The following is a 15,903-nucleotide window of genomic DNA, read 5'->3' on the forward strand; positions in this document are numbered from 1 at the left end:
CTTTCAAGGATCCGCTCAAGTCTCACTCCTCCATGAAATCTCATCTATTGAGACCAACTTAAGTTGATCTTGCTGATCTCTTTACTAAACTCTAAACTGAACAATATTTCTTTTCTCGTTGTTTAATGAATATGAATTCTCTTTCCAGAAAGATTATAAAGACAGAGACCCTACTTATAGTTCTTGTGTAGCCCCAACAGAGATGCTTAGTAAATGCTTAATAAATATTTGTTGGTGCTTTTTGATGGCATTAGAGTGTATAGATTATGTAACAGTGCATAATACTATGTATATATTATATATATATATATATATATATATATATATATATGTACACACATAGGAGAAAGCATAATTTTGAACTGATACAATTAATGACTTAGCTGTGATACCAAGTAAGGGGAAAGTAGACTGTTGTGAAGCCACACATCATGCCCTAGGAACAATAAAGAAGATAACAACAGTATCCCTAATGTTTGTTCTTTATAAACAATTACAACAGGAATAACAACAAAATGTTGGCATCTCTAAAGAAATTCTCACCCGACAATTATAGTAGAGCCCTAGAGGAATGGACAGTATAGTATGTCTTGCTGCCTATCAGTGATTTGTTAATGACTAAACAATGCCTAATTCTTTAAGGGTAGGTGTAGAGGGTGGGAGGTGGGGGAGACTGTCTCATGGAAAGAAAATATGTTATTAAGCTCCAACTCCAGTCTAAGTAGGTCAGGTCTTATATGCCAAGAGAAATGAAAGTTCTAGTCATCCAGTACACTGAACAACACATACATAGACTGAAGGTATGATATTTAAGGCTCACTGTAAGCCACGTGAATAATTTATGAGTTTCAGTTGCATTTTCTTTTTACTGACATCATATAAAAAAAGACTTTGACATCTGCATCTGTGATATCCATGGAGCAGTGGGCATCCATTTGGGAACTGTGTGGAAAACACTTGCAGTGAGTATTTATGATAAAACAAGTCATTTCATTATCCTCATGCAGGTTTTACTACATTCTCATCTTTAGGAGAAATCAATTTGGCTCTATTTCACATCAATAGAACATCTCCTGGATGAACCCCTGAGGTGGGTATATAAAGGATATCTGATTTTTTCATTAATACGAAGCTATTAAAGCCATAAATAGGGCTTAACAACATTCAAGATTCATCACAGAAAGGCTTCTCTGGCAAAGCAGTACACAGAATAAAAGGGTAATTTCCCATTAAATCTGGCATTTAAAGATAGGATGGGATCAGAAAATTGTAGCACTAGAGAACTTAGATCTTTAAGATGACAACAGCAGCACAGTGATCAGAACTAGAAAAATAACTCTCTGCAGATCAGACTTAACTTTCCTTGTACTAGTAATACACACACACATCCAGACACCCATTTCTTTATCTAAATACATATTGTATAGATTTACTTGCTGCGGATGTCTGATGACTAACTGCAATATGTTTTGAAAAGGTAGAATAGATATTTGGATATTATAGCACGCCAAAATAGATATACACCATTTCAGTACTTCTGAAAAAATTAAAAAAATATGGAATTAAAATACACACTGAGATATTTTATTTTGATGGACAGACAGTCTGCAACTATATGCCTTATATTCCTCTGTACTGTTTTTCCTACTGGATATCTGTATCTATATTCCCTAGTCAGATGTGATCTCCTTGTTGTATCAAGCATTGGCTAAGAATACTTATTTGGAAGGACTTCCTGGAGCCAAGATGGTGGAGTAAGCAGTAAATTGCTGCAGCTCTCCCATATTCACCTCCAAACATCCATGAAAAAAGTGCCCTAGAACAAATTCTGGAATAGTGAAGCCAACAGAAAGATGGGTAGAATGGTCCTTTAGCTTGGGAGACTTGGAGGATCAGCAAGAAAGGTCCATTTCACTTGGGTAAAAGGAGACCTTGTTTCAGGATAGGAAACACATCCCAGCAAGCCAGGAACAAGCCCCACCTCAGCAAATAAGCAGGAGATCCTCAGCCCCAGTGCAGTGAAGTCAAGAAACACCAATACCAAGCCCTGACTCCCACTCCACACACACACATACATACACATGTCCAAGCATAGCCTGGGGAACCAGCAGATTCCAGCTGCAAGAACCACTGCATGTTTTTGGTGCAGCCCAAAGCAGGCAGGCATCCTTCAGCAGCCTGGACCTCCGTGTGTTTCAGTATGGCACTGGGGAAACACAGAAAGAGTCCAAATCACTTGAGCATATGCCAGACACCACCTCTATGACCCCAGCTCAGCAGCAGGTAAGCTGTCAGATCTCTACAGCCACCAACAGTGCCAGACACCCCCAAGGCCATCCCCTCAATACAGCACCAGAGGCTAGGGTCCCCTGTGGGCCTTAGGGAGACATTAGCACAATATCAGGTAAACAGTCAGGGCCTGCAGCCATGGCACAAGAAACTTGAGACCCAGCTCCTTCCACTCTGGGAGCAGAAATAAAATTTAAAAGAAAGGAAAAAGGCCAAAAAAAGATAAGCAAAAAACAACAACAAAAAAAGAATATGACCATAGAAAGTCATTATGGTGACTGGGAAGACCAAAATACAAAGTCAAAAGGGGACATCAATGTCAAAACACCTATGGGCAAAACCCCAAAGAAAAACAGGAGTTGCACTCAAGCCCAGAAAGAACTCATGGAAGAGCTCAAAAAGTCGCTTAACAATAACATACTAAAGATAGAAGAAAAATTGGGGGAAAACGAGAGTGATGCAAGAGAACCATGAAAAAAGAGTCAACAGCTTGGAATAGTGCTTAAATAATTAAATTGGCCAAATGGAAAAGGAGACACAAAAATCCACTGAAGAAAACAACTCCTTAAAGAATATAAAGGTAAAACAGAAATTGAAAGGATCCACAAATTGCCTCTTGAAAAAGATCCTAAAAAGAAAACTCCTAGGAATATTGTAGCCAAATTCCAGAGTTCCCAGATCAAGGAGAAAATATTACAAGTAGTCAGAAAGAAACAATTTTAGTATTGTGGAAACACAATCAGGATGACACAAAACCTAGCAGCTTCTACATTAGGGGTAGTGGGGGCAGTGCAGTGATAGAAGACAGTGGGGAAAGGGCAATCAGAATACATGCTACTTTGTGGTGTGGGGAAGAGTAGCTATGGGGAGAAAATTTGTATCTCAAAACCTTATGGAAATGAATGTTGAAAACTAAAAACAAATTTTAAATTTTTTAAGAGATAAGGAAGGAAACTACATGTTCTTAAAAGGTACCAGAAACAATGAAGCAATCAAATTAGAAGATTAAAGAATAGTCTACCTATCAGATCTACATGGAGGGGAAGAATTCATGACCAAATACATTATGAAATGTAGATCAGATAATTTTGACCATATTATATTGAAAAATATTTATAGAAACAAAACCAATGCAACCAAAATTAGAAGGGAAGCAGAAAGGTGGGAGACAATCTTTACAGTAAATGTCTCTGATAAAGGAATCATTTCTCAAATATATAGAGAACTGAGTCAAAGTGATGAGAATACAAGCCATTGCCCAATTGATACATGGTCAAAGAATATGAACAGGAAATTTGCAGATGAAGAAACCAAAGACATATAAAACATATGAAGAAGTGCTCTAAAATCACTTTCGATTAGAGAAATGCAAATTAAAACAACTCTGAAATACCACCTCACACCAATCAGATTGGCTAAAATGACAAAAAATGGGAAAAGATAAATGTTGGAGAGGATATGGGATAATGGGAACACTGATGCACTCTTGGTGGAATTGAGAACTGATCCAACCATTCTAGAGAGCAATTTGGAACTATGCCCAAGTAGCAACAAAATTGTGCATACTCTTTGATCAATCAATGCCAGTACTACATCTGTATCCAAAAGAGATCATAAAAATGGGAAAAGGATCCACATGTACAAAAATACTTATTGCAGACCTATTTGTTGAGGCAAAATATTGGAAACTTAGGGGATGACCGTAAATTGGGGAATGGATGAACAAGCTGTGGTATATGAATGTAATGAAATACTATTGTGCAATAAGAAATGATGAAGAGGCACATTTTAGAAAAACCTGGAAAGACTTGTATAAACTGGTGCAAAGTGAAATGAGCAGAACCAAGAAACACTGTACACAGTTTAGCAACATCATGTAATGATTAACTATGAATGACTCCACTTTCCTCAGCAACACAATCAACCAAGAAAAGTACAAAGGACTCAAGAAGGAAAATGCCATCCCTATCCAGATAAAGAACTGATGGACTCCGAATGCAGATCAAAGCATTTTTTTTCACTTACTTTATTCTTTCTTGTGTTTTGTTCTCTTTTGATCTGTTTCTTCTTCCACAACCCTAATGAATATGGAAATGTTTTACATAATAGCGTATGTTTAAACTATGTGAACCTGCCTACCTTTTCAGAAGACAGGAGGGGAGGGAGAAAAATTTGGAACTCAAAATCTCGTAAAAATGAATGCTAAAAATTTTCTTGATATGTAGTTTTGGGAAAAAATAAAATACTATTTAAAGCAAAAATTAATCAAAACAATACAAAAGTATACTCATTTGCTTACTTTGTAGGTGTCCACAACTAAGTTGAGAACCCTACCTATACTGACTGCACACTCTTTTTTGTTTGTTAAAGATATTCTATGCCAATTAGAGGGTGAGAAAAAGCTCCCTTACCATCAAAATATATTTCCTATTATGTCTTTGATTGTACTAGATGCAAACTAAAATTGGTGTTGGCAGGGAACTTAATCTAACAGTGATTTTAGCTTTTCAATTTATGCATAGAAGTGCAACTGTAACTAATATGGGGGGAAATGATGTCTATTCTAGAGCACTGAAATTAATCTCTTATGGAATTCTGGGTAGAGTTAAGCTTGGAGTCAAAAAGACTTGAATTCAAATCTTGCCTCTACTTTACTAGTTGTATGAAAATGGGCAAACCATTTAACCTCTCTGAGCCTCAGTTTTCTCACCTGCAAAATATGTATAGTAATACCTGTAATACTCACCCCATAATGTTAGTGTGAAGTTTCGATGAAATAAAAGTTGTAAAGCATTTTGTAAACTAGAAACCAGAAAACTATAAAGCAATCTGATAGAAATTAGGTTTAAATTAACATTTCATATCATATGCCACAATATATTCCAAATGAATGTCACCAAAATGCAAAAGGTTATGTTATAAACAATTCTTTGTGAGAAATATAGATGATATCTATGAGTAGGCAGAAAAATGTTAGTTAAACAATAGATAAAAGTGACAAAACCATCAAAAATGGGCTATCTAAAATTTTGATTTCATTCAATTGAAAAACTTTTGTACAAGAAAAAATAATCCAGTTAGAATTAGAAAAGAAACAGATAAGTATGAAAAATATTTTCTTCTTTTGCTAAATATATTAATTTTTAAACATTCTTTTCTTTGTAAATTGAGCTCTAAATTCTCTCCCTGTTTCACACAACCTCCCCCACCCATTGAGAAAAGAAGCAATATCATATCAATTATACATGGGAAATCATGCAAAACATATTTCATATTAGTCATATTTTTTAAAAAAGCAAGAAAAATAAAATCAGAAAATTATACTTCAATTTGCACTCAAACTTCACCAGTTCTTTCTCTGATGGTAGATGGCATTTTTTTCATCCTGTTGTTGTTTCACTCATGTACATTTCTCTGTAACCTGATTTGGGGTTTTCTTGATAAAGATACTGGAGTGGTTTGTCATGTCCTTCTCCAGCTCATTTTACAGATGAGGAACTGAGACAAGGTTAAATTACTTACCCAAAGTCACACAGCTAGTAAGTGTCTGAGTCCGAATTTGAACTCAGGTCTTCCTGAGGCTTCAGTTCATACGTATCTTACCATGTTTTCTTGAAACCATCCCCTTCATCATTTCTTATAGCACAATAGTAATCCATCACAATCATATACTACAACTTATTCAGTCATTTACCAATTGATGAGGACCCTCTCAACTTCTAATTCTCTGCTATCACAAAAAGAGCTGATATAAATATTTTTGTACATAAAAGTCCTTTTTCTTTGATCTCTTTGGGATACAGACTTGGTATTGGCATTGCTGGATCAAAGGGTAAGCACAGTTTTATAGACTTTTGAGCATAGTTTCAGATTGTTCTCCAAAATGGATGGACCATGTCCCAACCTATTTTCCCCTCATCTCTCCAGCATTTGTCACTTCTGATAGGTTTGAGGTGGTACTTCAGAGTTATTTTAATTTGCCTTTCTCTAATCAATAGTAATTAGAGCATTTTTTATGACTATAGATAGTTTGGATTTCTTCTGCTGAAAACGATTTATATCATTTGATCACTTATCAGTTGGGGAATGGCTCTTATTTTTATAAATTTAACTCAGCTCAATACTCAGTAAATATTGAGAAATGAGGCCTTTGTCAGAGAAATTTCCTGTATTTTTTATGTTACCTCATTGTCAGTGGCACCTTTTAGCAAAATGTTATTTTCCTGATTATCTTTTTTAATTAAGTCTATCTTTTCTTTTGCTTTCTGGAGATCATGATTGCTACCCCTGCCTTTTTTAAGCTTAGCTGAAGCATAGATTCCACTCCAGCCCTTTATTTTAACTCTGCCTGTGTATTTTGTGTATTTCTGTTTCAAGCCTGTCTCTTGTAAATAACATCCTGTTGGATTGCAGTTTCTAATCTATTGTGCTATCTGCTTCCATTTTATGGGTGAGCTTATCCCATTCTCATTCACATTCCTGACTACTAACTGTGCACTTCCCTCCATATCATTTTCTTCTGTTTATACTTCTCTCTCTTTTTATCCTTTCCCTCCTCAAAGGCTTCTAAACACTGCCTCTCTTAATCTGCCTGCCCATTTATTATTTTCCCTAACCCCTCTACATTTTTTATTCCCTTCTCTTCTTATTTTTATATTGTATATATGCACTTGTATATACACTGTATATATAATTAGTTCCCTCTGAACCAAGTCCAATGAGAATAAGGTTCAAGCATCACCTGCCACCTACCCCCCTATATTTTCTCCTCTACTGTAAAAGCTTTTCCTTGCACACCTCTTTAATATAGGAAAAATGTTCCCCATTCTAACTTGCTCTTCCCTTTTCTCTTAGTTCACCCATTTTTCACCCTTTTCTGGAAATCATCTCAGCATAATTGAGTCACACTTATGCCCTCTATCTGTGCAAACTCCTTCTAACTGCCTTAATAATGACAAAGCTCTTGAGAGTTTTACATATATAATCTTCTCATGTAGGAATGTAAAAAAAAAAAAAGCTTAACTTTACTGAGTCCTTTATAATTACTCTTTCGTATTTACCTTTATATGCCTCTCTTGAGTCTTCTGTTTGAATGTCAGATTTTCTATTTAGCTTTGGTCTTTTCATCTGGAATGCTCAAAATTCCTTTAATTCATTAAGTATCCAGCTTTTCCACTGAAGAATTATATTCATTTTTGCTGGGTAGGTTATTTTGGCCTGTAATGCTTGTTTGCCTTCTGAAATATCATATTTCAAGGCCTCCACATCTTTAACCTGCAAGCTGCTAAATCTTGTGTGATCCTTACTGTGGACCCACAAAATTTGACCCGCCTGTTTGAATAAGCTTCAGATGGGACTCCAGGTGGGGCCAATGGAGAGAGGTCTGATTAGATCTTTGCTCCTAAGTAGGCCCCAAATCCCTAGTTACTAGGTGCTAAGCCAATGTGGGCATGAAGCCCCCAGGGTCCCAAGAGCAGTTGCTAAGACCAGAGCCAATAGTAGGTGCCTAAGTTCTGGTCACTCAGATGACATTCTAGCCAATTGGATAACTTCTAAGGACTGTATAAAAAGAGAGAACAGAGCTTGGAGAGGCAGGCATGGCAGAAGCAGGAGAAGGAGGAACAGCAGAAGCAGAATCAGCAGGAGCCATAGCAGTAGAAACTGAGGACCAGAAAAAGGTGAAGCAGCAGGCACTACTGAGAGCAGGACTGACCTGAGAACCAGCTTCCAGAGCATACAGAACTGAGAGTACTGAGCAAGGACTTGAGACCAGTGGGTAATCTTCTTATAGGAGGGCCCTAGCATTGAGGGGAAGCACAAGTACAGTTTGGCTTACTGCCATAATATTTTTCTGTAACCTCCTAGTTACTATTGTGAGGTAGGCTTATTGTATCTGGAAGGTTTTGGCCACGATATTGAATTAGGGACATTGGTCCATGGGTCTGCTACTTTGGAGCTTGAATAAATGCTTTAATTCCTCTGCCTTCTACTTAGAGAATTCCTTATACCCTGCAATTCTGAACCATTCAGGAATGCTCATGATTTTCTTTTTCTATTTGGGAACTTGGAAATTTTGCTGTAAAATTCCCAGGAGCTTTCACTTTGGTATCTCTTTCAGGAAGTGATCAGTGGATTCTCTCAATGTATGTTTTAGGCTATGGATCTAAGATATAAGACCACTTTTCCCTGATAATTTCTTGAAATATGATGTCTAGGCTTTCTTTGATCATGGCTTTTTGGTAGTCCAATAATTCTTAAATTTTGTCATCTTGATCTATTTTCCAGGCCAGTTGTGTGTTTGTTTTCCAATGAGATATTTCACATTTTCTTCTGTTTTTTCATTATTTTGCATTTTTTAAATGGTTTCTTGATGTGACATGGAATCATTAGTTGCCACTTGTTCAATTCTAATTTTTAAGAATTGTGTTCTTCAGTGAGCTTTTTGTATCTCTTTTTTCCATTTGGCCAATTCTGCTTTTTAAGGAGGTTTTTTTTCATCAGTGAATTTTTGTGCATCTTTTACCACTGACCAACTCTGTTTTTTTTAAGGTTGGATTCCCACACCATCCCTGAGATAGAATAGATGCCTTTACAGTTGCCTTTATTTGGGACAAAGGTCAGAGGTTTGATGCCTGACTTGTTAGGGTAAGATCCCATACCCCACTTATTATAGGGGCCTTTTGTAGTTTTATAAGATGCCCCATCCCATTGAAGGAAATCTGTGGCCACAGAAGCTGGCCAAAGGGGTCAAGTGAGGCATTTAGTAGAGCAACCCATGAGGAGTTCAAAAAGAAGGTAGAATTACATTGCATGGGATTTAGAGATCCAAGATAGGGGCCCATGTTGCTGCTTGTGCCCAGGATGCAGAGTGGAACCTGAGTTTCTAGAGTTTTTTTTATGGGGTTCTAATGAACCTCATAGGTAAGGGTCTGATATGTTAAGGGTCCTTAGTTATATAGTTAAGTTATCTATTGCTCACTTAGAGTGGTCCTTTTCCCCATAGGTAATGCTCTCAACTATAGTAGTAGGGATAGTGGTGAAGAGCTGCTCCCTTTACAAAAGCTGCTGCTCTGTGGAACAGACCAGGACTGGTTTCCTAGTCTGGAGAGAAGTAGGGGTTGTTGGAGCATGCTGTCTTGGAGGGGCAGTAAAATAGAACCCTCTTATCAGGGTCATGATCCAGGCTTCTTCCAGGGAGTCAAGAGCTAAAACTTCAAGAGGATAGGACTTCAAATAAATTAAGTGTTTTAGAGAATCATTGTACTGGGCTCCTAACTGGGTGGTTCACTGGGAGTGAGGTGCCTGCTTATTGGCCAGAGCAAGGGGACTAAGACTAGAATAACATCACAAACCATACATGTTTGAGATAAGAACAACATAAATATGAAAGGAAGAAACCTATAAATATGAGAAGCCAGAAACTGCTACTTCCATGGCACTGGACAACAGGAAAAGGAAAAGGCTTAGTTCATAGTGGGAGTAACTGCAAACCTCAGCCCATGTCTGGTTTCTTGGGTCGGTGGTCTGCATCTGCCGTCTGTCTGCTTTTCAGCTTGGGGGTATTGGGTATTGGGGGTATTCAGACCCTGTTTTATTTTCAAGGTCAGGTCACCCACAGGCTCCACAATCTAAATGGGTGGAACTGTCCTTTTAAAATGTGATGGGTGGATCCAGGACTCTATTCCCCAGAGTTTGGCATTAGTGAGATTAGTGAGCAGGACTTCAAAGAATTCTTTCAGGGGTAGTGTTTCCAATAAACCCAGTCAATGAGTTGGATCTGGACCTGAGTCTCAGTTGAAATTTCTAACAAGTTAGTGAGTTTCTAAGATTTTCTGAGCCAACCCAGAACAATATTGTAAGAGGGAGACTTTGGCTGCTATGCTTTCTACCCACGGGTACAGTGGTATGGGGCATTCAGTTACTATTTCATAGGGACTGAGTTTGTGGGAACCAAATGGTGTAGATCTAAGGCCTCCCAGTGTTAAAGGAAGGGCTTTGGGCCACAGGATACCTAGGTCCTGAGAGAATTTAGTGAGAGGTTACCATATTATATGTAAAAGCAGGGACAAGCTGTAACAGGAGAAAGCTCAAATGGAAAGAAAATTGGCTAGTTTGCAAAAGAATCTTTCTGTGCCACAGCAAGGTGGGGATCTCATGTTGCAGAAGAACAGATTACTGTTTGGGAGTTTGCTGGTTTGAATGAGGATTTTGCTGTTAATTTAGTTAAGAAAAAACAAAGAGCAAAAAAATTGAAGGTGCATACAAGTTTAGCACAGGGTGAGCCTTCTAGCCCAGAAAATGAAACAAGTTAGAAGAGACTCCTCAGGCAGATGCATGCCCAATACTATGAAGGAAGCAGGAGACCCAGGGAGACAATATAGTATTTAGAGAGGTACTTAAAGATTTTACTCAGCAGGAAGTCACAGATATCTTGAGTTGGTTCACTCAGAGAATGGGGGAACTGTTCATATCTTGGATGGTGAGAATCAGTGATGAAGGGACTGGAGGAATATGGGTAGGTAGTGTAGATTGCTTGAAATTTATAGGTATTAGTCAGAATACTTTTGTACAGCAAGCTTTTAGGTATTGCCATGGGCAAGAAGGTAACAAGAAGATTGATCTGTAAGCTTTAGCAGCAAGAGGATATAACAGGGAGTATCCCACTGACTCTATGTGGCCCAGTGCAGATAGACCCCAGTATTTGCTTAGGGACTGGATGAGAAAGTTAAAGGAGGAGTCAATGAAGACTGCTACTATGATGAGAAATGCAGATGTGTACTATGATACCCCCTTAGGAGTTTCTCATAGAAATATAATGGTGAAGACAGCTCCTCCTGCTTATGAGAACCTAGTTCTGACATTTCTAATTGGGGAGATAGGGCACCCTCTTTTGGAAGTCCTATATAAGATTTCACAGTTAAGTGACTTAGGAGACTGGGGAAAAGATAAATTTCCTCAAGAGAAAAGAGTAAATTGCCAGCAGATTCAAAGTCAGAAGAGATTGACAAGAAAAGAATTGTTTACTGCTTTATTGAGAGCAGGGGTAGATTTTGGAAGAATAGATGGTATCCCAACTACTGAGCTATACAAAATATACCAAGATAAGGGGCTTACTGGTAGGTGGAATAGAGAAGTAAGAACTGCCCCTACAGAAACTATTGAACCCTTATATCCAAGTGTGTCACATCTTCAGAGAGACTAGGAAATAGGCCGCGCCCCAGCTCAGAAAGGAAGAAATACACAGATGTGATTAAAGACCCCATATAAATCTGAATATATATTGGAAAAACAGATCAAATACTGTAACTAGGGCATTAATAGATATTGAGGTGGAAGCTTTCCTTATTTATGGGAACCCTTATAAGTTTAAATATGGAACTCCTATTAACATCACAGGACTGGGAGTGGCTGAAACATCAGCCAGACAAGTCAAGCTAATGATGAAAATTGGACAATTACTTAAGAAAGACATACCATTGTAATTGTACCCACTCCTGAATACATCATTAGAAGAGATATATTAAGAGGTATACCTGAGAAGAGATACCAGTTTTAGTGGGGAAAAACAAAAATGAACCCACTCACTTTACCTGAAACTTCTGAAGTAATTACTTTAAAACAGTATCATGTGCCAGGTGGGCAAGATGAAATTACCAATACTATAAAAGAATATGTTGAGGCAGGAGTGTTAGTCCCTACAACCACTCGATGGAATAATCCTGTCTGGCCATACGAAAGTCAGATGGGATGTGGAAAATGACAGTGGATTACAGACAATTGAATAAGATGACTCTCTCATATGCTGCTGTTCCAAATACTGTTTCCTTAATAGAAAGGGTCCAGAAATATGATGGGATTTGGCATGCAGTTAGATTCTAAAAAACGGGACCAATTTGCTTTCACGTGGCAGGGCCGATAATATACTTTTACCCACCACCAGCAGGGATATCTGCATAGCCCCACTATTTGTCATAGGATGTTGGCTGAACATTTGGATAAATTAAAACTACCTGGTACATGGCTTACCCACTACATAGATGATATTATGATACAGCAAAAAATGTAAAAGAAGTAGAGAAGAGTTTGATGCTTTCAATTGAGTGTATGAAAAAGCAAAGGGTAGGAAACTAACCCTGCAAAGATTCAAGGGCCAGCTCAAACCATAAAATCTGGGGTATACAATGGAACAAGGGCCTACGAGAGATTCTCCCGCAAGCCCAACAAAAGATTCAGGATTTTCCCATCCCCACCAATAAGAAAGAGGCCCAAAAGTACACATTATTATTTGTATATTGCAGGTACCACATTCCACACTTTGAAACTCCTATATAAAGTTATTAGGGAAAAATACGAATTTGATTGGGGACTTGAACAGAGTAAAGCTTTTGAAGAAGCCTAGGCTGCTGTACAGTTGGCCCTAGATTTATGGCCTATGCAAAGTAGCCTGGTGGAATTACAAGTGACTGTACAGGATGAATATGCAAACTGGACTTTATGGCAAAAACAACAAAGCTGAACTGTACTCAAACAAACAAAGCTGAAATGTACCCTTAGAATTTTGGTCTAGGAAACTTCCTTCATCTGGAGTCCATTATGCCCCTTTGGAAAAGCAGTTAGCTGCATATTGGGCTTTGGTAGAAACTGAACAACTGACTTTGCGCCGTGAAGTAATATTAAGGCCTGGAATCCCAATTATGACCTGGATAATGAGTACCCCAGCTTCTCACAGAACTGGACATGCATGAGAGGCTAGCATAATTAAATGGAAATGATATATTCAAAATAGATCTAAAACAGACAAAAGTAGAGTGTCCGCTCTACATGAATCTATAGCAAACATAGATACTGAGGGAAATGACAAAACCCCTGAACCAAAACAGCAGTTGGTATAGTCCTTGGTGAAATGAAATGAAGGATGTGATGTATTAACTGATAAACAAAAGAAACATGAATGGTTTACTGATGGGACAGCAAAATATTTGGGCCATAAAAGACATTAGAAAGCAGTAGCCTATAAGCCATGTACTAAGAGAACTTGGGAAAGTACAGGGATAGGTGGAAGTAGTCAATATGCTAAACTTACAGCAATACATCAAGCTATGAAAGAAGAGAGAGGAAGACAGTGTCATATTTCACTGATTCATGGGTGGTAGCTAATGAGTTAGCTACATGGATGCCTGTGTAGAAAAATCAAAATTGGGAAATTCATGGTAAACAAGTCAGGGACAAAGAATTATGGGAAAATATATGGAACATGTCTTTGTTTACTAATTTGTCAGTTTTTCATGTAGATGCTCACATATGGCCTTCACCACACCAGAAAAACATGAGTAAAGATTGCTACTCAACATATTCTCCCTACTCTGACACCAGCTGATGATCCAGTACTAGCAGAATGGGTCCACCAAACTGCTGATCATTTAGGGGTCCAGGCCACACACCAGGGGGCACAAGATGGAGGTATTAGTATCGCATTCATTGTTAAAACAAGTAGCAGAGGAACATTATATGTCAACTGGAAAAGAAACAAGATGTTTCTTGGATAGTAACTGAGGAAATAGCAAGGGGAAAAGTTCCAGCCCAAATTTGGCAGAGAGATTATATTAGACTGCTACCCCAAGATAAAGGATGCAAATTTATATGTACTTGTGTTGACACCTATTCAAGTGTGCTAGTGGTTTATCCTTATATGAATGTGACCCAGAAAAATACCTGTAAAACCCTAGATATAATAAGTCTACATAATGAAACCCCAATGCAGATTCAAAGTGATAATGGGTCACATTTCAAAGGCAATAAAATAAAGAGATATTGTATGTCAAACGGTATATAATGGCTATATCATATTCCATATTATCCACAAACATCTGGATTAATTGAAAGAATGAATGAATTATTGAAAGAACAGTTAGGAAAGTTAAGTTCTAATAATTCATGCAAGCATTGGAAGGATAATTTGTTCACTGTTTTACATATTTGAATAATAGACCAATTGGAGGAAGAGTACCTGTAGCCAGAATGATGACCCCAACCTACAAATTAGAAAAAAACACACACACAAGATCTCAAATAGTGAGTATTGGACGATAAGGCAAGATGTCCCAGTACCATATCCAGGATACCTGATTTATTTGGTAGGGTATGATTTACATTGTTTAGAGAACTTTTGGTTGGATAGAAAAGAAATAAGAAAAATCTCTACTGGAATATGTATGAGAATCCCTAAGAATAATTTTGGATGGATATTACCTAAATCAGGATTAGCAGCTCAAGGAATACATGTATTGGCTGGAGTAATAGATTCTAATTATCAAGGAGAAATTATTTTGGCATTCCAAAATTTAGGTGAAGAACCTATACAGTTTTATAAAAATGATAAAATAGTTCAAGTGTTATTATTCCTTGTGAAACAATACCCCTTGTGAAAACTGACCTTCCTTCCCAAATAACTATCAGAGGAACTGAAGGGTTTATTTCTACTGATAGAATAAAATTGGGAGGTTCTCCTTCCGGTGCCGGGGCGGTGGCGGTAACGCCTGCAGTATCGCCAGCGCCACGGAGTGAAGGGCTTGGGGGCCGTCGGATGTCGCCGCCGCCATGGAGACGTTGTACCGGGTGCCCTTCGTGGTTCTCGAGTGTCCCAACCTGAAGCTGAAGAAGCCGCCATGGGTCCACATGCCGTCAACTATGACGGTGTACGCCCTGGTGGTGGTGTCTTATTCCCTCATCACTGGAGGAATAATTTACGATGTCATTGTAGAACCTCCTAGTGTTGGCTCGATGACAGATGAACATGGACATCAGAGGCCAGTTGCTTTCTTGGCCTATAGAGTAAATGGACAATATATTATGGAAGGACTTGCATCCAGTTTCCTGTTTACAATGGGAGGTTTAGGTTTCGTAATCCTAGACCGATCCAACGCACCAAATATTTCCAAGCTCAATAGGTTTCTTCTTCTGTTCATTGGTTTCATCAGTGTGCTCTTGAGTTTCTTCATGGCGAGAGTGTTCATGAGAATGAAGCTGCCGGGCTATCTGCCGGGTTAGAGTTCCCTTTGTGAAGCCACGACAGTAACTGGATTCGCTCCTTTTAATGGCGTTTCAAAGGCTGTTCTACCCTCCAGGACAAAATGTGAAAAATGGATTGACCGTGTCTCAGAGTGATGTAAGGAAAAGTCTGGTGTAAAGATGCAGAAGGTTTTAGTCCATTTTTTGGAAAAAAAAACTCTCTTGGTCCCATTGATGTGATCAGCTTATAATAATAATAGTAATAATACCATTGTTTTTCTCTATTGACCCCCTCACCATTCATGTCAAATAATCACATCTGTCCTCTTTGGTTCCCCCCCCCCCATTTTTGAGAGAAACTTTTCCTTTGTATAATGAAAGTATTGAATAAAGTATTTCCTTATTTCCTACAAGCCCGTTTGTAAATTCCACCTTTTCAGGAAAAGGCACTTCTGGTGAAGACATGCACAAGTCAATTCAGGGAGCTGGAGCCTCCAGGCTGATAACTATCTAGGGATCAGCTTTGCCTTGACCCTTCATTATTTTAAGTGTAGCTTTCAAAGTCTGTGATTTTATGTGAGACCGTGTTCCCTAGACAATAAGATG

The 15,903-nt window shown here is 38.2% G+C and overlaps 1 protein-coding gene across 1 annotated transcript; it reads left to right on the forward strand.

The window, feature by feature from the left end:
- Positions 1 to 14,886: 14,886 nt before the first annotated feature.
- On the forward strand, positions 14,887 to 15,710 carry LOC118831537 (oligosaccharyltransferase complex subunit OSTC-like). Its single transcript, XM_036738915.1, has one exon. It carries the CDS (start codon positions 14,887 to 14,889, stop codon positions 15,334 to 15,336), a length of 450 nt encoding a protein of 149 aa, XP_036594810.1. The 3' UTR covers positions 15,337 to 15,710.
- The last annotated feature ends 193 nt before the right edge of the window (positions 15,711 to 15,903 follow it).

Source organism: Trichosurus vulpecula, chromosome 9 (genome assembly GCF_011100635.1).
Source record: "Trichosurus vulpecula isolate mTriVul1 chromosome 9, mTriVul1.pri, whole genome shotgun sequence".
In the NCBI taxonomy this organism is placed as follows: Eukaryota; Metazoa; Chordata; class Mammalia; order Diprotodontia; family Phalangeridae; genus Trichosurus; species Trichosurus vulpecula.